Source organism: Lynx rufus, unplaced genomic scaffold, assembly GCF_022079265.1.
Source record: "Lynx rufus isolate CCGP_SWC_20201006 ecotype Redwood Valley unplaced genomic scaffold, mLynRuf1.p SCAF_6, whole genome shotgun sequence".
NCBI classification, from domain to species: Eukaryota; Metazoa; Chordata; class Mammalia; order Carnivora; family Felidae; genus Lynx; species Lynx rufus.
This window is the reverse complement of record NW_025814878.1, coordinates 104,819,208-104,840,165: the sequence shown is the minus strand read 5'-3', so window position 1 is coordinate 104,840,165 and position 20,958 is coordinate 104,819,208. Positions and strand designations below refer to the sequence as shown.

At 52.7% G+C, this 20,958-nt stretch overlaps 1 protein-coding gene across 5 annotated transcripts; it reads left to right on the top strand.

Annotated features, from left to right (window-relative positions):
- The first annotated feature begins 512 nt into the window (after window positions 1-512).
- ABCC10 (ATP binding cassette subfamily C member 10) lies at window positions 513-20,909 on the top strand. Of its 5 annotated transcripts, none has more exons than XM_047102501.1 (22): window positions 516-692; window positions 996-1,167; window positions 3,569-4,787; window positions 6,116-6,343; window positions 6,970-7,126; window positions 7,410-7,519; window positions 9,143-9,222; window positions 9,874-10,045; window positions 11,413-11,511; window positions 11,908-12,097; window positions 12,870-12,947; window positions 13,107-13,301; window positions 13,703-13,856; window positions 14,042-14,231; window positions 16,209-16,552; window positions 16,841-17,010; window positions 17,516-17,676; window positions 18,007-18,260; window positions 19,429-19,574; window positions 19,670-19,767; window positions 20,006-20,118; window positions 20,422-20,909. In XM_047102501.1, the coding sequence occupies exons 2-22, from the start codon at window positions 1,007-1,009 to the stop codon at window positions 20,573-20,575; spliced, it is 4,473 nt and encodes a 1,490-aa protein (XP_046958457.1). In that variant the 5' UTR covers window positions 516-692; window positions 996-1,006; the 3' UTR covers window positions 20,576-20,909. The 5 variants fall into 5 exon arrangements, with proteins under 5 accessions (XP_046958458.1, XP_046958457.1, XP_046958456.1 ...); XM_047102500.1 differs by having other exon boundaries at window positions 516-749; XM_047102499.1 differs by having other exon boundaries at window positions 516-1,167.
- Window positions 20,910-20,958: the final 49 nt, after the last annotated feature.

Sequence of the window (20,958 nt, the reverse complement as noted above, 5' to 3'; positions counted from 1 at the left end):
GTGGGACTACTCTAAGCAAGGCACTTGCCCTAAACACTTTATTCAACTCTCTCAGCAGTACCTTGGCATTGGTATTGTTGCCCACTTTGTACAGGCAAAAATAAATAAAAAAACAAAACAAAAAAACTCTTAAGTTCAAAGAGGTCAGTAACTTCCTCAAGGTTATGCAGCCTTGGAGTAAAGAAGTAAATGGCCTAAGAGTCCCTAAGTGGCATTATACGTCCGTGTACCTCGCACGTTGGGCTTCTCAGTTCTGTAAGCTTTAAGAATTAGTGCAATGCACGTGCCTGCTAGTAAACAGGAGACAGATGGGAGCTAGTACTCTACCTGAGCGTGAATAAATGACGTCGCAGTAGAGCTGACATCAGTTCCTATGCAAATAAGGTAGCGTAAACCCGCGGCAGGGTGGGACTGCCGCGCCAGCACGCCGGCTCAATGAGACTTTCGGCGGCAGAGAGAAGTGCGCACGCGCGCAAAAGCCTGGCAAATGGGCGGGGCAAACGGTGCCAGAGAGGTCATCCCGCCTATAGGGGGTGCCAAGCGAGCCAGGCTAGCACCCTAACCCAGCAGCAGACTCTTTTGCATTCACCAGTGCTCGGGATCTTGGAATCCGGTGGCAAGTAGCTTCTCCAGGTCAGAAGTTCCGGATCTCTGGGGGCAGAGACACAAGAGAGGGGGAAAAGCAAGGTCGGGTATGTAACCAGCCCAGAAATCCGCCCGCTCCGGGAGCCAGACTATTTCCCTTTGAGGTAACGCGAGAATGGGCGGGGTCTGGCCTCCGCGCCAAAGCGAGGGGAGGTCCCGGTTCGGGGGCGGGGTTAGAGGCTGGCAGACCCGGCTGTCAGAGCCCTCTGACACCACTCCGGCTTCTTGGTTAGCGCCCCCACTCCGTCTCCCAGGGTGTCGGCTCCCTGCCTGGACTTCGCCGTTGGGAACACGGATTCCCCTCTGTCTGGGAGGAACCTTTCCTCCCTCCACCTCGGCTTTCTCCACAGGTGAAGCCTCCATGGAGCGGCTCCTGGCCCAGCTGTGCGAGACCAGCGTGTTGCAGCCGCTCCCGGTGTGGGAGGGGGACACCACGGGCCACTGCTTCACCCAGCTGGTGCTCAGCGCCCTGCCCCACGCGCTCCTCGCCGTGCTGAGTGCCTGCCACTGGGGCACCCCGAGGTGGGTAGAAACAGGTGCAAGACATCTGTCCGTGTGTGCCTGCAGACCTCACCTGAAACCCGCATATCCGAGGCAGTTTAACCAGAATAGTGAGGTCTCCGGAGTCGGGCAAAAATAGAATAGGATCTGGGCATTAGCACTTTGCAGCAGTGTGGCTCTTTTGGGTCAAGTTACCGGTCTTCTCTGGGCCTTATAGCATTATTGGGAGGTTAAATCAGATAATGCTTTTAAGCATATAGCGCCGTGCCTGGTACATTTTTAAAGGCCAGATGCTTGGTAGAAAGCATCACTTCTGTAGATTTTTAGATGCACAAACCCAATGCCATGAATTGGAGGCATAATTGAGTGAACAATGTTTTTAGACGGAAAGGATAACTTGTGTTGAAGTTGTAGGATCAGTTTATCACCACCACTTCCATGTATGAAAACTGTGTTCCTTGGGGCTCCTGGGTGGCTCAGTCAGTTAAACCTCCCACTCGATTTCGGCTCGGGTCATGTTTTCATGGTTATTGAGGTGAAGTCCTACATCGGGCTTTGTGCTGACAGTGCAGAGCCTGCTTGGGATTCTCTCTCTCTCTCTCTCTCTCTCTCTCTTTCTCTCTTTCTCTCCCCCCTCCCCCGCTCCTCCCCTGCTCACACTGTCTCTGTCTCTGAAAAATAAGTGAACTTAAAAAAAATTTTTTTTTAATAAAAAAGAAAACTGTGTTCCTAGACTAAGAGAGGCATATGTAACCAACTGGAGAGGAAGCAGTTAGTGGAAGAGAAGAGCAAAATCAAAACTTTAGTCTTTCTGGGTTTGGGTCTCTAAGGTACAAGTGCCAAACCCACTTTGATTTTGTATTTATTTCCTGTATGACTAGATATGTCTAAAGTTACTGTTACTCTGGCTACTGACAAGGCAGGAGAGAAATCTAGTCTGCCGTTGAGAGTCCCTAGTCTGATAGAGGGAATGTGTCCCTATCCAAGATCAGTCAGGACTTATGAATCTCTCCCTTCAGGAGGAGAAACTTGGGATCTGCTTGGTCTAGGGGGGGACTCTTGATTTGTATTTTACACAGAATGAGACAGAAGTCTAGAGAGGGTTAGTCAGTTAGCAGACATCCAAAGCCTGCTCAGAGGTGTATCTATTAAACACAGTTTTTTGGGAACTCACAGTCTAAGGAGCAGACAAGAAAGACCATCATATAATCAATAGAAACCATGGTTATCTCATTTCACTTACCAGACATTTTGTACATTGCTGAAAAGGTTTAGAGAGATCCAGAATCTCAGACAAGAAAAGACATTAGAGGGCTTTGAGTCCAGACTCCTTACTGCTCACTGTAGAAATGAAGAAAATGAGATGCAGAGAGAGAAGGAGACTTGCCCAAGGTCATAAGACTGGCTGATGGCCAGCTTGGGACCTCCAAGGGCCCAATGTTCTGTCCCCACATCTTAGAAAATAAAATTCTTAAAGGTTGACTTATATTCCGATAAAAAGCACTCCACATAGCTGTGGTTAGCTGGACTTTTTAGAGGCAATCCAAAGCATGCTAATCTACAGTTAAACTTTTTCAGTAATCCAGCCTTGCTAACAAAGGGAATAATAGATTTAACCTCACTGTGTGAACCTTTAAGGCCTTCTAATATTCACTGCTACAGGTGTGTTATCCTGTACTTGGTTTTCAGTGTAGACAGATCCCCCTTTTGTTCGCTAAAACTGTTTTTTGCATGCCAAGAAGATAGAGACAAAACTAAAAAGAGGTTTTTCTTCAGCAAATGGAGTCACGGAATACAATCTATACCACCTTCTACAACCACTGGAAAGACAAAGAGTAGAATATTCTGAGGCTTCATAAAATTTAGGCTATAGTATAAGAGTGTAGAAGCCATATATAAGTTCATCTAATAGTGCTTCAGGTGAATTTAAGGGTTATTTTAGGTAGATAATTTTATAAAAATAAATACTCATTCCTTAGTTGTTATCTGTGTGAAAATTTAGGATTTTAAAACCTTTTTATTTTCATTTAAGTAATCTCTGTACCCTACATGGGTCTCAAACTCACAACCCCAAGATCAAGAGTTGCATGCTCTTCTGACTGAGACAGCCAGGTGCTCCTGGGATTTTTTTTTCTTTTTTCTAATTAGTCTTCATGTTCCACACAACGTTAACTAAAAATTGTTAGTTTCTGTGGCAAAATAATGGTCAGAAATTATATGGGTAGATTGGAAAATGGGTTAGGTTGTGACAGGGAGACTTCCTGGAGGAAAAGCCCTGAATTTCAGAGTAAAATGGGATAGAAATAAGGTGTACAAGGCAGGAAAGGGAACTGACTACCTCTAGGTAAGTGAGTTATTATTTAATGTCTGGGTCTCAGTCGGCCATTATGTGCCTCCTTTTCTTTTGCCCCCTTGTCTCTAGGAATCCAGATTACATCCTGCACTGCAGTCCTGGCTGGCGGCTCCGACTTGCAGCTTCCTTCCTGCTCTCCGTCTTTCCACTGCTAGACCTCCTTCCAGTTGCTTTGCCACCAGGGGCAGGCCCAGGGCCAATAGGGCTGGAAGTGCTGGCAGGGGGCGTGGCAGCTGTGGCCTGGACCAGCCACTGCCTGGCCTTGTGGGTGTTGGTTCATTCCCCTCATGGCCACTCCCGGGGACCCTTGGCCTTGGCTCTGGCTGCCTTCCTGCCAGCCCCAGCCCTAGTGCTCACCCTGTTATGGCATTGCCAACGAGACACACTTCTGCCTCCACTTCTCCCAGGACCCCTATCCCGCCTATGCCTTCTCATCCTGCAGCTGGCTGCACTCTTGGCCTATGGACTGGGCTGGGCAGTCCCCGGGGGGCCACGGGAGCCCTGGGCCCAGGAGCCCCTCCTGTCCCAGGAACAGGAACCTGAGATAGCTGAAGATGGGGAGAGTTGGCTGTCACGCTTTTCCTATGCCTGGCTGACACCCTTGCTGTCCCGAGGGGCCCGTGGAGAGCTACGGCAGCCCCAGGACACTTGCCGCCTTCCACACAGGCTGCACCCCACCTACCTGGCTCGAGTCTTCCAAGCATGCTGGCAGGAAGGGGCCCAGCTGTGGAGGGCCCTGTATGGGGCCTTTGGGCAGCGCTACCTGGCACTTGGACTGCTAAAACTGGTGGGGACCATGCTGGGATTCTCGGGGCCCTTGCTGCTTTCCCTACTGGTGGGCTTCCTAGAGGAGGGGCAGGAGCCACTAAGCAATGGCCTGCTCTATGCCCTGGCACTAGCTGGTGGGGCTGTCCTGGGTGCTGTGCTGCAGAATCAGTATGGGTACGAGATACGGAAGGTGACACTTCAGGCACGGGGGGCTGTGCTGAATATTCTGTACCGAAAGGCTTTACAGCTGGGGCCCAGACGCCCTCCTGCTGGGGAGGCCCTGAACCTGCTAGGTACCGACTCTGAGCGGCTACTCAACTTTGCTGGGAGCTTCCATGAGGCCTGGGGCCTGCCCCTGCAGCTGGCCATCACCCTCTACCTGCTGCACCACCAGGTGGGTGTGGCCTTCGTGGGTGGTCTGATCGTGGCACTGCTACTGGTCCCTGTCAACAAAGTGATTGCCACCCGCATCATGGCCAGCAACCAGGAGATGCTACAGCACAAGGATGCGCGGGTTAAGGTGAGGGGCTACTTGGGGTCCCTCAGCAATCCGGAGACCCCGCCCAGCATCCTGGTCCCCAGGTCCTCCCATGCACAGTGCCTGAGGGTGTTAAGATCTCAGACTGCTAAGAGCTAGAAGTTAAGAGCTCAGACTAGAGAAAGACAGACATGGGTTCAAATCCCAACTCTACCACTTACTAGTTTCATCATCCCAGACAAGTCACTTAACCTCTTTGGGCCTCTGTTTCCTCATCTAAGAAATGACCATAATTGTATTAGGTAACACTGGGTACAGGGCAAGTCACAAAGTAAGCACTAAATGAACAGGGCCCATTAGTAATACTATAGTATTAGCTTATACAGCAATCCTAGGAGGTAGGAAGTAGCCTGTCTGGACCAAATGGGTTTTTAGTATTAGTGCTAGGACCCGAGCCTCCTGCCTCCTCATCTAAGGGCACAGACCATCCCGTAGCCATAGTACAGAGGCCTGGGAGAACCTCAGCTACCTCTAAGGGGTGGGTTGTGGGGGAGGGAGTAGGTCAGTCTTCGGTCTAGACCAACGCTAGGTGAGGAGGGTCTGGCTAAGTCAATTCTGGGTTCTGCAGTGACTGAGGGATGGCAGGCCTGGAGCTCCACACAGCATAGTTATCAGCCTCTTCTGGGAGTAGCTCAGAGTGCTAACAGGGAGGAGGACTCTCATAGTTGGTTATGGCCCAGGGCCTCTTCCCCTACCCATGACAGCTACAGACTAGATCCCCAGCACCATCTGGGAAGACTCCCAGTGCCAACCTGGCTTGCAGGCTGGGGATGTGTGAGTGTTGGGATCCAAATAGTTTATCTGGCCCTTGCCCATCTTGCCTGGGCTCGTTGGCCTGTCTGACCCTGGGTTTTGTTGTGGCCTCTTACACCTGTATACTCTAGCCATGGGCCATACTGGTGACTAGCTCCTGAAACCATCTTCTTCTGGCTTTGGGAAGTAGTCTTAGTCCCTCATCTCATGGAAGGAGTGCTTTTACCCCAGTGTGGTAACACCCCTATAGTTTCTATCACTTCATCTCCTAGGAAGGTGGGGGGGATTCCAGCTCTGACTTGTTCCCTGCTGGAGCACACATGGAGGAGAAGTAAAAGACTGGCAGGGGAAGCAACTCGGGGCTGAAAGGGATTTGAAGGCAGGGTTTCAAGTTAGGGCTGAGGTGGGAAGAAAACCAGGGTAGGAAGTACAGAGTATCTGGGAGCTTGGAGTACTTGGCCTCCTCTGTTAGGAGCTTGGGGAAGACTGGGTAGAGGAGAATGGACACACATGAGCAGTATTTCCACTTCACACTGCCCTCTGGTCTCTATCCCTAGCTCATGACAGAGCTGCTGAGTGGCATTCGAGTCATCAAGTTCTTCAGGTGGGAGCAGGCCCTAGGGGCCCGAGTAGAGGCCTGTCGAGCTAGAGAACTGGGGCGACTCAGGGTCATCAAATACCTGGATGCAGCCTGTGTGTACCTGTGGGCTGCCCTGCCGGTTGTCATCTCCATCGTCATCTTCATCACCTATGTTCTCATGGGGCACCAGCTCACTGCCACCAAGGTGAGGGCCAGGAGAGGAGGGGATGGCTGTAGCAAAGCGTGGAGAGAGGCAGCAGCCAGAGGCTGTGATGGAGTTGGGAGGTGGGCTCAGACCCTCGGGACTACTGGGAAGGAGGATCCCTGGCTGCCTTACCCTTTCCTAACCAAGCGGGAATTCTCTGAAGTTTCTGGGGTCTCAGATCTATAACCCTTTCTCCTCTGTGAAGGCATTCCTTTTTTTTCCCTCTCTTCCTTCTTCTCTGACTTCAGGCCCAGTCTCCATGTTAGGTCCCCTGATCCCCATTCTGATAGCCTTGGGCAAAAAAGGTCCATGATGTAGTGCTGGCTCTGGCCAGGGCCAGATGATGTCTGTCCTTAGAAATTCTGAGAGGGTCTCAGAATGCACCAGGCCTCTGTGCTTATTGAGGTGCAACCTGGATCCCTGGAGGAACATCTGGGATTTCTAGGATTCTGAAGTGACTACCTTTGCCATCTCTGACCCAAGGATTTTCCAGCCAACCCCTCAGTTCTGCTGCTGCTGCCCTGTTCTTCCCTCCACACACCTATCCACAAGGCCACCCATAGAGCAGACCTTCAGATAGCTCCTGGGCTTCAGGTGATGCTTCATCCCCTTTCTATCCTACTTAGGTGTTCACGGCATTGGCACTGGTGCGCATGCTCATTCTTCCCCTCAACAGCTTCCCTTGGGTGATTAATGGCCTCCTGGAGGCCAAAGTGTCCTTGGACCGGATTCAGCGTTTCCTTGACCTTCCCAACCAGAACCCCCAAGCCTACTATAGCTCAGGTAATGGGAAGCTAAAGGGAAGAACCTGGCACAGGGTGAGGAGGGAACTGTAGCCCCGAGGATGCTGTACATAGGTGCTGGCAAGAAGAGCCAGAGGCAGCAGAACCCAGGCAGAGCAAGTGGCCATTTCCTGGGGGAGAATCCTCAGACCAAGGTAGGCTGAATTAGCACTGGGCAGGCAGATACAAGACAAGCAAGCCAATGACACACTCCTGGTTTACCCTCCCCAAGTAGGTAGATTGTGCATTAGAATCCCAAGTTGAGTGCCTTTTTCCCTGTTTAGATCCCCCCACAGCGCCATCTACGGTGTTGGAGCTGCATGAAGCCCTGTTCTCCTGGGACCCAGTTGGAACGAGCCAGGAGACCTTCATCAGTCACCTCGAAGTGAAGAAGGTTTGTTGGTTAGACAACCTAGGGGAGTCCCCAGATGAATGAGAGAGATGCGGACTCAGTGACAGATAAGCAAGGATGGTGCCAGTCATAGCTAGGTGGCCTACGTCTCTAATCACTGAGGGAAAGACTGGAGGGGCTGTGGTGAGCAGGTCTACACTTATCTCTGACCACCCTCCCATTAACACAGCTTTCTCAGAGTTGTCCACTCTCTCCCTGGTCTTTAGACAGGTATATCCTCCTAGTGCAGGCCAACAAGTATGTCTGTCTCTCCATTGTCCCTCAGAGGCCAGCAAGTTGAGAACAGACCCCAGAGCTTATTCAGCATCTGCCCCAGGCTGGGACCAGGGGAGAGGCCCAGGAGTCTCTTCTGAGAAGGATTTTGCAAAGAGGGTAGATAATCCTCTATTTAGGCTGGTGAAAAGGAATCACACCTTGTGACTCACACCATAGCATACACCCTCAGACAAACACTTGAAAGAATATTCCTGGCAGGACAGTGACTTCTGTTTACCCAGCTTCTGAGTTTTCACTCTTTTCTGACCCCTATCCAACCCTTTGCCCCACAGCTCAACCCAGCATTCTCTAGTCTCTACCACATTTGGCTCACATTTCTGGCATGGGCTATATATTTTGTTTTTCTTAGTTCAGGCAAGACAAGGCTGGAATTTTTCAAAGGAATTTTACTAATGTGTCGGTTGGGGCTTTTTGGATATAAGTCATAGAAACAGGAGCTAGCTTAAGCAAACAGGAATTTATAATGAGGATATAAAGATGAATTGCAGAATCCAAGGGCATGCATGCAGCTGGATCTCAGCAGCAACCCAGAACCAGGACTCAACTCCTAGAACTTTCCTTCTGTCTACTTCTCTCATCTGCCTCCTGCTTCTCTCAGTGGACTTGCTCTCCACTGAGCAGAAGATGTGACTGCAGACAGCCCTCCCACTTACAGGCTAAGCCAGAAAGAGGGAGAATTCCCAGGGGAGGGTCTCAGCTTGGTCTGGTGGCCACTCAGAGACGGGTCAATACTGGCTGACAGATTGGGGGCATTATAGAGCTTCTGAGAGCTCTACTTCTTTCTTTAAAAAAGGGATTTTTTTTTTCCTTTTTGTGCAGGGAGACAGCCCCATGAATGTATGTTACCACTAAAAAATGAAGGGAGAACAGAAAATTTGAAACTGTAAATCACAGAAATGGGCATCTGTGCAAAGTACTGCCTTTTACTCTGAGATAGCAGAAGTCTAGCCACAGGTGGACATAGTTAGCCCAGCATCCAGGCCCCAAAGCCTGGAGTCCCTCCCCTCCCCTCTCCTTCTGGGCTCCCTACCCTGACCTTTCCTTGGAAATTCTGGGCAGATTTCCTCCCATTCTCTCTAGCACACTCTCTGGCTTCTCTCCAGAGGCCCTTCACACAGACAGTGAAACTGATCGCTCCTCTGAGTGGGGAGTAAAGCACTGTACTTCTCTAGGTGCTGCACAGTGTCTCTGAGGCATAGCTCAGCCTGAGGGCTGGAACATTCTTTCCTTACAGACTAGTGGGGGCCCAGAGAGAACCCTCTGTGGAATGTTTGGCAGCCCAGGGCCTCAGGAGGGAGACCTGATGCTTACTGTCTGGCTTCCTTGCAGGGTGCTTTGGTGGGCATCGTGGGGAAGGTGGGCTGTGGGAAGAGCTCATTGCTGGCCGCCATTGCTGGGGAGCTCCACAGGTGAGCAACCTCTAGTGTCCCGCTGTCCTCAGCTTTGACCTTCAGCAGACACTTGCCTAGCCCCTGCCATGTGGTGGACACCATTTTAGGGTCCAGAGATGCCAAGAACAAGACATTGTCCCTTTCTTGGGAGAGTTTTCAGTCTGGAAAGGGAAAGGCAGTCAAGAAAGTGAGTTATAATCATCACACCAAAGTGTTGCAAGTGGTATAATAGTGAGTGAAGAAATAAATGGAAACATCCTGCGTCAGCCGCTATTTCAGAAAATGTGGTTATGCAGGGAGGGATCCAGAGAGGAGCAGAAGTATGAAAGAAGGGCTTTTGTCATGAGAACCAGTGAGTGCAGGGTGGTGGCCATGCTCTCCTCTGAGCTTCTGAGCACATCCAGATCTGACAGCTGCTTGGCTGTACCCAAAGAGCAATTTCTTCCCTTCCCAGACCAGAATGACCCCCCTCCCCCAGCCTCATTAGGACGCCTCAACCTCAGTGGCTGCCAATTCAGAGACCCATGTGACATGAAGGGGGACCTGATGTAGAAGTCTAGAGACTTCTAGACTGATGGTAGTCTAAAGAAGCTTCTGGGGGGCAGGGGCTGGGTATGGAGGGACCCAGTGGGAGCTGGCTCCCCATGCTGCTGGCCCTGCTCTATGCAGGCTGCATGGACGGGTGGCAGTGTGGGGGCTGTCCAAAGGCTTTGGCCTGGCGACCCAGGAACCGTGGATCCAGTTTGCCACCATCCGGGACAACATTCTCTTTGGGAAGACATTTGATGCCCAGCTGTACCAGAAAGTGCTAGAGGCCTGCGCCCTCAGTGATGACCTCAGTGTGAGTGCCTGGCCCTGAAACCTCCTGGCTACCTGCTCCCCCATGCCCCTGATACCTCAAGTCAGAGACTTGCTTCTCTGGGAAGGGGTTGCTTTTACTCAAGCACCATTAACCAAAAACTGGCTGTTAGGTTTGGTCCTCCCAGAGTGTCCAGCTGCGTGGTTCCCCCTTCCGTGTAGGACCCAGAGCCGTGGTAGTGATGGGGTGTTCCACACAGCCACTAAGGGAACCCTGAGGCCTCTGAGGCTAGGGGAGGGTTCCCTCTCAGGCTTCGCCCTACATAGGTTTGGTTCTGATTCAAGAGGCTCCCCCACCTCCCACTTAGAGAGAGGCTTAAGAGAGTCAAGGTTACTCCGGGCAAGTCCATTAGATCCCCTATATCCTATGTACTAAATTTAGAGGGATGAGATTCCAGATTTCTCCTGTGACTTTCCCACTCAATCCCATGTTCCCTGTAGGACTATTATCACCACTACCCTGTCCAGGTAAATGTGGAACTTCCCTGGAAAAGAGGACCTTTAACATTGACCATGGGGTATCCTATGCCCATGTATCATTTATTTCTTTTTCCCTTTTGTTTTTTTAGTTCATTTATTTATTTTGAGGGAGGGGAGGGACAGAGAGAGAGGGTGAGAGAGAATTCCAAGCAGCCTCTACATTTTCAGCACAGAGCCTGACTCGGGGCTCAATCTCATGAACCATAATATGGTGACCCGAGCTGAGATCAAAAGGCAGATGCTTAACGCACTAAGCCACCTAGGTGCCTCATATCATTTGTTTCTACATCAAGCATTTCTCAGATGTCTGCTGGGTACTGGGAACTGTTCTAGGCACTAAGAAAAAAGATGAATTACAAAGCTGTTCCCTCAGAAGGAAAAGCTGTCTGGTAGACCACAGGTGCTTCCTCTGGTATGCGTACCCCTTAGCTAAGGAGACCACTCCTGAGGCCACAGGAAGACTTGGGGTACATTCCTTCTCATTCCTTCTGGAAAAACCTATGAAAGCTATCACACTGATTTTGCCCATCATCATCCTTGCCTGTTAAAAAGGCAAGGTAGTGAGTGGGACAGGGTGGTTAAAAATCTATATTCATGTCCTACTACATACGAGCTGTGGAACAACCTTGGGCAAGGTAGTTACTCTGAACTTTGGTCTCATCTGTGAGAGACAAAAAATACCAACTTCATGAGGTCGTGGGGATTGGATTATTGGAATTATGGGTTATCCCCTGTGGCTTGCTCACCCCAAATTCAAGTCTCCTCAAACTCCCTGGCTCTCTTGACCCCCTCTACCTCTTCCCTGCAAAGAGATGGAGTAGAAGGTATTGGGGAGCCCACTGACCAGTGCTGGGGGGCCTTTTCTGTCAGATCCTGCCTGCTGGGGACCAGACAGAGGTGGGGGAGAAGGGTGTGACCCTCAGCGGGGGACAGCGGGCCCGGATTGCCCTTGCTCGTGCTGTCTACCAGGTAAATTAAAGATAGGGGAGTCTGCAGCCTTGGAGGGAGGGGGGGGTGGAGATATTTTCATTAGCATCTGGTTTCTTTCCTCCTTACTTAATGTTCCTGAGGTGTTGGGCCCTTGGCCACCCCATCCCCCTTTTGCAGATCGAAGGCAGAATTAAAGGCCCTTTAAAAAGCATTGTGTAATTTGAATTGCTGGGACCCAGCAAAACTGAGCACAGGCCTTGCTTGACTGGAGGGAAGTTCACCCTCAGCTCTTACCTCCTTCTCTTATGCTCTAAGGGTAACCCCTAGAGTTCCTCTCAATTGTCTTCTCTACCTCAAGATTGTGTCCTAGGAGAGGTCTGGGTTCTAACCAGAGGACCTGGACTTGGTGCCCATTGTGCCCCTACCTCTCCCTAGGAAAAGGACCTCTATCTCCTCGATGACCCTCTGGCTGCTGTGGATACAGATGTGGCCAACCACCTGCTGCATCGGTGCATCCTGGGAGTGCTGAGCCACACCACGAGGCTGCTGTGCACCCACCGCATCGAGTACCTGGAGAGGGCGGACGTGGTGCTGCTGATGGAGGCCGGGCGCCTCGTACAAGCCGGTAATGTGGGCCACAAGGGTGGGAGCCCACCCAAGGAAGAGAGCCGTCTGTCCAGGTGTAACAGGGGCAGGTGGACTGTTACATGTAGACTCTGCCACCTCCTCCGTGTGTGGCCTGGGCCCCTGTCATCCTTCTGTCTCATGAAAGACCCTGTCCTGCCTTCACAGAACTGGTGTGAGGCAAGAGAGAAAGAGAGAAAGGAGCACGCTGGTGCAATGCCAGTGGATTTGGGTCTTGGGCTGTGTTACTGGGTGCTTTGGGAACACAGAGGCCCAGGATCTCTGAGAACACTCTTGTCCTTTGAGAAGAGAAAGCAATCAGGTTTAGAATAGTCTTTTTATTAAAAATACAAACAAACAAAAATCAACAAAAACCCCACCTCTGATGGATTATTATCCAGCAGGTCATGACCGTCTGCAAGTTCACTAGGAGAGAAACAGGAGGAAATGAGGCTCCACCAGAGTTTTTAAAATTTCATGTGACATGAGGAAAAAGCTCTGTAGTTAGGAGAGGTGACTCTGGAAGAGTGCTCATGGGTGGCTAGGACTGTCCTTCTGGGGGTGAACATTTTCTGTCTGTGCTGCTTGGACTGCAGACACAGAGAGATGGACTTGAGGGTCCTGCTCAGAGTCTGGGGGTCCAGGGCAGGGCCCTGCTAGGGAGGGTCAGGGAAGGGGTCCAAAGAGAACGGGAAGTGAATTGGCAGGTGCATTGAGAAGGGCAGAGTACATACCCAGGACAGCCCCATGCTGATCTCCCTGCTGCCTTCCAGGGCCTCCCTCTGAGATCTTGCCATTGGTGCAGGCTGTCCCCAAAGCCTGGGTTGAGGATGGACAAGAGTCTGACTCAGGTATGGCTCAGGGGTGAGGAAAGAGCTTGCCTGTCACCACCATACTGTAGAGCTACATTTTCCTCAAAGCTCCCCTGCCCATCTGCAACCCTGAGGTTTAACTGTTGTCCTGCAGACATAACCCCCCATCCCCACCCCCCACCTCTCTGATCCTCCCAGCCACAGCACAGTCTGGTCAGAACCTGGAGAAAACAAAGGCGGGGCTGGAAGTGGAGAGGAACACATGTGGCCGCCTGCTGCAGGAAGAAAGCAAGAAGGAGGGTGCTGTGGCCTTCCACGTGTACCAAGCATACTGGAGGGCCGTGGGCCAGGGCCTGGCCCTAGCTATCCTCCTCTCGTTGCTGCTCATGCAAGGTTGGAATGAACCCCAGAGCCCCTCATCCCAGCACAGCCAAGGTCCCCATCACAGCCATCTCTTTGTCCGGATACTTACAAAGCCCTGAGACTCACCAGGCAGGGGCAGCAGCTGAGAGAGTCCCAAGGGCGGGAGGGGTATACTCTGAGGCCATCTTCTGATTTGTACCACACCCCCCCACACCCCAACTAGCCCCGACTCTGCAAATGCCAGATCATGCACTCCTCAGAGCTAAAGGGTGATAGGCACACTGAGGAGGACATGGGATAGTTGCAAGGTGAGGAGGGCCAGGGGGGTGAAGAAGAGTAGAAACCAGAGTCCAGGGCAGAGGAAGGGGGTGTTTGAAGGGAACAAAAGAATGGGTCTCACTTACAGATTTTCCCTCCCAATTCTCACCCAGCCACAAGGAATGCTGCTGACTGGTGGCTCTCCCACTGGATCTCTCAGCTGAAGGCAGACAAGAATAGCTCCCAGGAGGCACCAGCCCCCAGCAGCCCGGGATCCACGGGGCTTCTCTCTGCCCAGCTGCTCCTCTTCTCCCCAGGAAGCCTCTAGTGAGTGGCTGGGGCTAGAGCAAGCCTGGCAGTCTCCCTGAGGTGTTGCCAGGCAGGGCTTGAGAGGTAGGGGGCTGGTGTTCCAGGGGTGTGTCTTCTGGTGGGGAGAGCTGGCATGGGGGAGGGGAAGGGACCCCTGGGGGGCCCTACTTTTGGTTACCCACAGCCCCCTCCTCACCACCCAGCACCTCAGTGTCCCCACTGCCGAAAGCTGCCCCCAATGGCTCTTCAGACATCCGTTTCTACCTCACCGTATATGCGACCATTGCCGGCGTCAACTCCCTCTGCACCCTTCTCCGGGCAGTGCTCTTTGCAGCGGGCACCATCCGAGCGGCCGCCACCCTGCATCACCGCCTGCTTCGTCGAGTCCTTATGGTGAGGGGATGGGAGGGTGGAGGTGGCATGAGGGAGCCCTCTCAGTATCTAGGCTCCATTGGGGCCCCATCCTACCTCCTAGTCCTCAGAAAAAGATAGCCCTCACAGGAGGGTACAGCACTTGACTCAGAAGGCCTGGAGAGCCTTCTACACCTGGAGAGCATCTACCTAGGTTCAGACCCAGTTACTTAAGCCTATAGCTTTCTCATCTGTAAAATGGGGAGAAGAGAATCTTTCTCAGAGTCACTTCTGTTCTGGACTTCAAGTGCAGAGGCCTGAGTTATTCATGGAACATAGGACACCCCTTAGATCATGAAAGATCCTTTTTTAATTTTTTTTATCTGCTCCCTGTTATCTGCATACCCTATTTCCATTTCTGTCCTTTCCTTGATAAGCAACCATTCTAAGTGTGGTTAGTTAGTATGTGTCTTTGTGGGATTTGAAAAAAATTTTTTAAATGTTTATTGGTTTTGAGAGAGAGAGAGAGAGCGAGAGAGAGAGCACGTGCATGGGGGAGGGATAGAGACAGCAAGAGAGAATCCCAAGCAGGCTCCAAGCTGTCAGCACAGAGCCCAATGTGGGGCTGGATCTCACAAACCCAGAGATAATGACCTGAGCTGCTATCAAGAGTCGAGAATTGGATGCTTAACCGACTAAGCCACCCAGGCGCCCCAGTATATATCTTTGTGTTTGTCTTTTTGCAAATGCGTATGTTTTGTGTGCCAGCATTTTTATAAATGATGATCCATTTCTTACAGTTTTTATTTAGGACTGTTTCTAAGATTGATCCCTGTTGCTATGTGTATATCTAGTCTGTTGCTGACCCTGTAGACTTACGAGGATTAAATTAGTACATGGAAAGTGCTTAGAATAGTGCCTGACGCATACTACTCAATTAGTAATTATTGTTAATGATGTTGTTCTTGTTATAAAGCCCTTTCATGTCTGTTACCTGGGTCTCATAATAACCCTGTGAAGTAGGTACTGTTATCCCCATTTTGCAGGTGAGGAAACTGAGGTTCTGAGAGTGAAGTGACCTGGGCAAACCTAGTTCTGTGAAGAGCCAGGCCGTGAACCGGGTACTACATAGGTCTTCCTGTTGCCTGTCAGGGAGTAGCTGCCCACTGTTCTGCCTCTCCTCCAGGAGCAGGGCATCTTCAGGCTGTGATAGAATTCCTTTCTTATAAACTGGCTTTAGGAGGTGCTTCTGAAAGTCCTTTGCCCTAGTCCCCTGCCCTAAGAGGATTGTTCCCCAAGTAAAGGCAGAGAGTTGGGGGGATGGAGAAGGTGAGGAAAGGGATGGGCTGTCTTTGAGACAGTCCCTCACAGTAGCCATCTAAACAGCTGGTGGTTGCTGAGCACTTACTCTAGGCCAGGCAGGCTGTGCTAAGCACCTGACTGCTGTATGTGGCTTTCAATCCTACCAGCAGCTTTGGGAGCTACCATTCTGTTATTATCCCTGTTTCTGAGATGAGAAACAGGGGCCTTTAAGAGATTAAGCTCCTTGCCTGGAGTCTCCCAGTTACATCTAGTAACTGGCAGGGCTGGAATCCGAATGCTTAGCCATGAGATAATACTGACTTTGCTGTCCTTATCACTCTGTCCACCCACGGGTAATCAGGATGTTCCTCCTGACATCTAACAATCTCACTCACTGGCCTGAAGTGCCCGTCTTCTAGCGAGAGACTGGCTCCCTGCCCTTGAAAGGGGAGTAGGTATGTCTTGCATGGAGGTAGAGGAATGGCCAGCACGGCCTGTTAGGGTCGCCACTGGCCAGAGGGATGGGATAGTATCTTTCCCACCCTGGGGTAGTCTCCCTCCAAGCTCCACATGCCCCTCCTCTCTGCCCCCAAACTCTGGGAACATTTTCCTATTCTGTACTTTGGGCCTTTGTCCCCACCCCACCATCCCCCAGTGCTGTTCCCAACCCCTCTTCTGCCAGGCCCTGCCTTTGTGCAACCACACCCCCTCTCCCAGGCGCCAGTGACTTTCTTCGAGTCCACACCCGCGGGCCGGGTCCTAAATCGCTTCTCCTCCGACGTGGCCTGTGCAGATGACAGCCTTCCCTTCATGCTCAACATCCTGCTGGCCAACGCAGTAGGCCTGCTGGGCCTCCTGGCTGTGCTGGGCTCCGGCCTGCCCTGGCTGCTACTGCTGCTGCCACCTTTGAGCATCATCTACTACCGCGTGCAGCGCCACTACAGGGCCTCGTCCCGGGAGCTGCGGCGCCTGAGCAGCCTCACGCTGTCTCCCCTCTACACCCACCTGGCCGACACCTTGGCTGGCCTCGCAGTGCTCCGGGCCACCGGGGCCACTCACAGGTGTATGAAGTCTGCCTCTCCCAGCCACGGGGAGTGGGGGACGGATGAGGTGCCGAAGGAGGGGAGAAGGACCCCTGAGAAGAAGGGCACGTGGGTGCGGTGCCCTAGGGGAAAGACCAAGGAAACAGAATAAAGGGATAGTGAGGCCAAACCCTGGCCCCTCTATACCCCTGAGGAGAGGCCCGTGGGTGTGTAGATCAGCTCCAAGAAAGACGTGTTTCGGGGAAGAAGTCTGGATGGGTCAGTGCAACAATGGAGTGGCCTTGCTTCCCTCCTGGCCTTCACCAGGTTTGAAGAGGAGAACCAGAGACTCCTGGAGCTAAACCAGAGGTGCCAGTTTGCTGCCAGCGCCGCAATGCAGTGGCTGGACATTCGGCTGCAGCTCATGGGGGCCACAGTGGTCAGTGCCATCGCGGGCATTGCCCTGGTGCAGCACCAGCAGGGCCTCGCCAACCCAGGTGCCACCTCTCCCCTCAGAAACTTCACTCTCACCTCAGAAGCATGTTGTCCCCTCACTCATTTCACCCACCAACCAATGGTGTCACCCACCAACATTTCACCTCCCACCCAGGGGTCCTGGGAGGAGTGTTGTGATTCTCATTGCCTGCATTGTAGAGTTGAGGAAACTAAGTCCTAGGGAGAAACTCGCCCAGGTGGTGGTGGGTCTGGGACTAGAACTGAGTCTTCTAATCTTCACCCCTTTCCTGCTCTTCCCCATCCCCAGCACTCTGTCAGGCCCGTCTTCCATGGTCTTCCCTTGCAGCCTCTCCAGGCCCATTGTGCTCCCTTGTGGCCAGCCTCCTGTGGTTCCTATCTAGGTCTTGGTGTCTTTCTGCTTCTCTGCTGGCTTCCTTTACATGCCCACAGTCCATGGTTTGAAGTTCTCCCGTTCTGCCCCACCCCTGCTCCACATGCACCCCCGTGTGCAGGCATCCGTTAGTGGCTTGTGCTCCTCTCCCCTAGGACTGGTGGGCCTGTCACTATCTTACGCACTTTCCCTGACGGGCCTGCTCTCCGGCCTGGTGAGCAGCTTCACGCAGACAGAAACCATGCTGGTGAGCGTCGAGCGACTGGAGGAGTACTCCTGTGACCTACCCCAAGAGCCCCAGGGCCAGCTGCCACGGGTAGGCCTGCACCCCTGCCCCAGGCCTGGGCACTGGAACCCTGGAGGACCCTCCTACCCTCCTGACATGCCCCATCTCTCCCCCACTTCCTTACCTTTCACTCCTCACTATCTTTCTCAGCTCCTCTCACGTCCCCATGTGATCCCCCATTCTTCACAGCTTCCCTCATCTTTGTGCCCATCGATAGGGCCCCGTCTCTGTGGCATGCGCCCTGTCCTCTCACACCAACCCTTTCTCTTTATTCTTCTCTCCACTCTCCATTGCCCCTCCTCCTCCTGATTTCTTCCACCACACCTGTCTCCCTCTCTCTCCCACCCACGGACCCACCAGCTAGGCATTGGCTGGCTGACCCAGGGGAGCGTGGAGTTCCAGGATGTGGTGTTGGTGTACCGGCCAGGGCTGCCGAATGCCTTGGATGGGGTGACCTTCCGCGTGCAGCCTGGAGAGAAGCTGGGCATCGTGGGCCGCACGGGCTCTGGCAAGTCTTCCCTGTTGTTGGTGCTCTTCCGGCTGCTGGAACCTAGTTCGGGGCGAGTGCTGCTGGACGGTGTGGACACCAGCCAGCTGGAGCTGGCCGAGCTCAGGTCTGGGGGAGAGAGAAGAAGGGAACCAGACTACTGGCACTTGGAGGAAGGTCCAGCTAGGAAGGCTATATATCAATTCGGGGCGGCCAGGGCCAATCAGGGGCGGGATGGAGCATAAGACAAGGAGGTGAGGATGGTGAGCTCCCGGTGATCAGGTCCAGACTCATAGCTGTGGCCTCAAGGTCTGCAGTCTGACCCAGGCCCACCTTTCCAGCTTCACCTTCTATTTCCCAGCACATAGCCTCTGGTTGAGACCCACCAGCCTGTGCCTCCTGAACCCGAGCCTACCAAGGGCAGTGCCCCATACTGATGCCCTCAGCTCTGATGCTCAGCAGGCGGTGCTTGGGGCAGCTTGAGACCTGGACCAGTTGCCCCTAGCCACAAGTGGCCTCTTCTGGGGCTAATCATCTCCTTACCCCCAACCTCCAGGTTTACCTAGTATCATTTTTGCTGGGTTTCATGGTATGCACGAGGTAGGGCAGCTCTGTCTTCTAAAGTCCAATACTGATCCCAAGGCCTGGCTCTGCTCTTCCTGTCTTCTTTTTTATTTTTTTTTAAATTTTTTTAAAAATGTTTATTATTTCTGAGAGAGAGGGAGACACAGAACCCAAAGCAGGCTCTAGGCTCTGAGCTGTCAGCACAGAGCCCAACATGGGGCTTGAACCCATGAACCGCAAGATCATGACCTGAGCTGAAGTCAGACACTTAACCAACTGAGCCACCCAGGCACCCCTCTTCCTGTTTTCTCTTACCTGTGGTGGCCTTATAGCTCCACCATATAGCTCCTCAGGACCCAATTCCAGGCCCACCTCCAACCTTGAAGTGTCCCCTACCCATTCACACTCTGGTTATTCCTTGCCACTGCTGCCCCAGTGGCTGCTGGAGTCAGGCCCACACAGTTTATCTCACTCCTGCTCTCCGTGTCTTGTACCTCAGTGAGATGTAAGTTCCTTAAGGATAGAGTCAAGGCCTTGGATGTCTTTGATATTCCTCTTGGTACTGGCACAGATCTAAGTATGTGGCTGGCCAACTCGGGACCAGAGTGGGAGTTATGTTCGGGTCTTGCCCCAAACTTTCCCAGAAGGGCTAGCTAAAATCCTGTGCTAGGAACAGAAGTGGCCACATCTCTAGTCAGGACTCCAAGTCCTGTCCCCACCTTATCCCCCAGATCCCAGCTGGCTGTCATCCCCCAGGAACCCTTTTTGTTCAGTGGGACTGTTCGGGAAAACCTGGACCCCCAGGGCCTGCATGAGGATAGGGCCCTGTGGCAGGCCCTGGAGCAGTGCCACCTGAGTGAGGTGATCATGTCCATCGGTGAGTACTAGGTCCTACCCTGTGGTGGCAGGAAGGAGCAAGGAGGGAGCAGGATGAGGCCCGGGACCTGGGAGTGAGGATGCTGTGCCTTGCAGGTGGTTTGGATGGTGAGCTGGGTGAGGGAGGCCGGAGCTTATCCCTGGGGCAGAGGCAGTTGCTGTGTCTGGCCAGGGCTCTCCTCACGGATGCCAAGGTAAGACAATAGGAGGAGATAATTAAGAGGGCCCAGAAGAAGGGAGGGGACAGTCAGGGTGAGGAAGTGAGCTGGGGAGAGGTTTTGAGAGACTAAGACAGCTTTCCTTTTAGAGCTCGAGGTGGGGGATCTGTAGGCTGGGCTGGGCTGGGCCTGGCCAGGAGGGATGGTGCTTAGGTCGGAGCCAAGGCTAAGCCTCTTCCTCCCTTTCCTCCCCAACCCTCTCCACATGTTCCAGATCCTGTGTATTGATGAGGCCACGGCAAGTGTGGACCAGAAGACAGACCAACTGCTCCAGCAGACCATCTGCAAACGCTTTGCCGACAAGACAGTGCTGACCATTGCCCACAGGTGTGCCCGCATCCAGAGTGAGAATCTAATCAGGGACTATGGTGACATGAACCCAGAGCCTCCCTTCCTTTCAGGGACCCCAGGGCTCAGGGCTCTGGAGATTCCAATCCCTCGTGAATCTCAGCTCCTCGTTCTCCAGGCCCTTTATATAGTAACACATTGTCCAAGGGTATCTCCAGCCAGGAGCTAACGCCTGTGGGGCAGACCTGTGCTGTCCAGGGGACGACAGGAGGGACAAGCAGCTCAGCTTTCTTCTTTAGGGCCTTGTCCTCCACTCCCCACTGACCACCTTCTCCCGTACAGGCTCAACACGATCCTGAACTCTGACCGGGTGCTGGTGCTACAAGCGGGGAGGGTCGTGGAGCTGGACTCCCCTGCCGCCCTGCGCAGCCAGCCCCACTCACTGTTCCAGCAGCTGCTACAGAGCAGCCACCAGGGATCCCGCTCCTCTCCCTGAGGGCCCTGAGCCTGACCCCCGTCCCACACTCTTATTCTGAGCAGGTACAGAGGTGCTAGCTTGCACCTTGCTTACGTTCTCCTTTGTGGCTCTACCTCTCCCTCATTTCCCAGAGGGGAAAAGGGGACCCTGGGTTCTCCTTTGGAAACTGTGCTTTCTTGGGGAACATAGTCCTGAGGCTTCCCCAGAGCCAGGCCTCTGCTCTGGCCATCTTACAGCTGGGATTCCAGGCAGGTTTTTCTGGCAAAGGAGCCCACATGCACTTTCAGAGTTTTATTTGATAAAATTTCCATCTTACAGTCTATGTATTAAAAAAATAATATTTCTGGTGTGAGGCTGAGGTCCCTCAGTGTGTGTACCCCAGGAGAGGGGTGGCGAGAAAG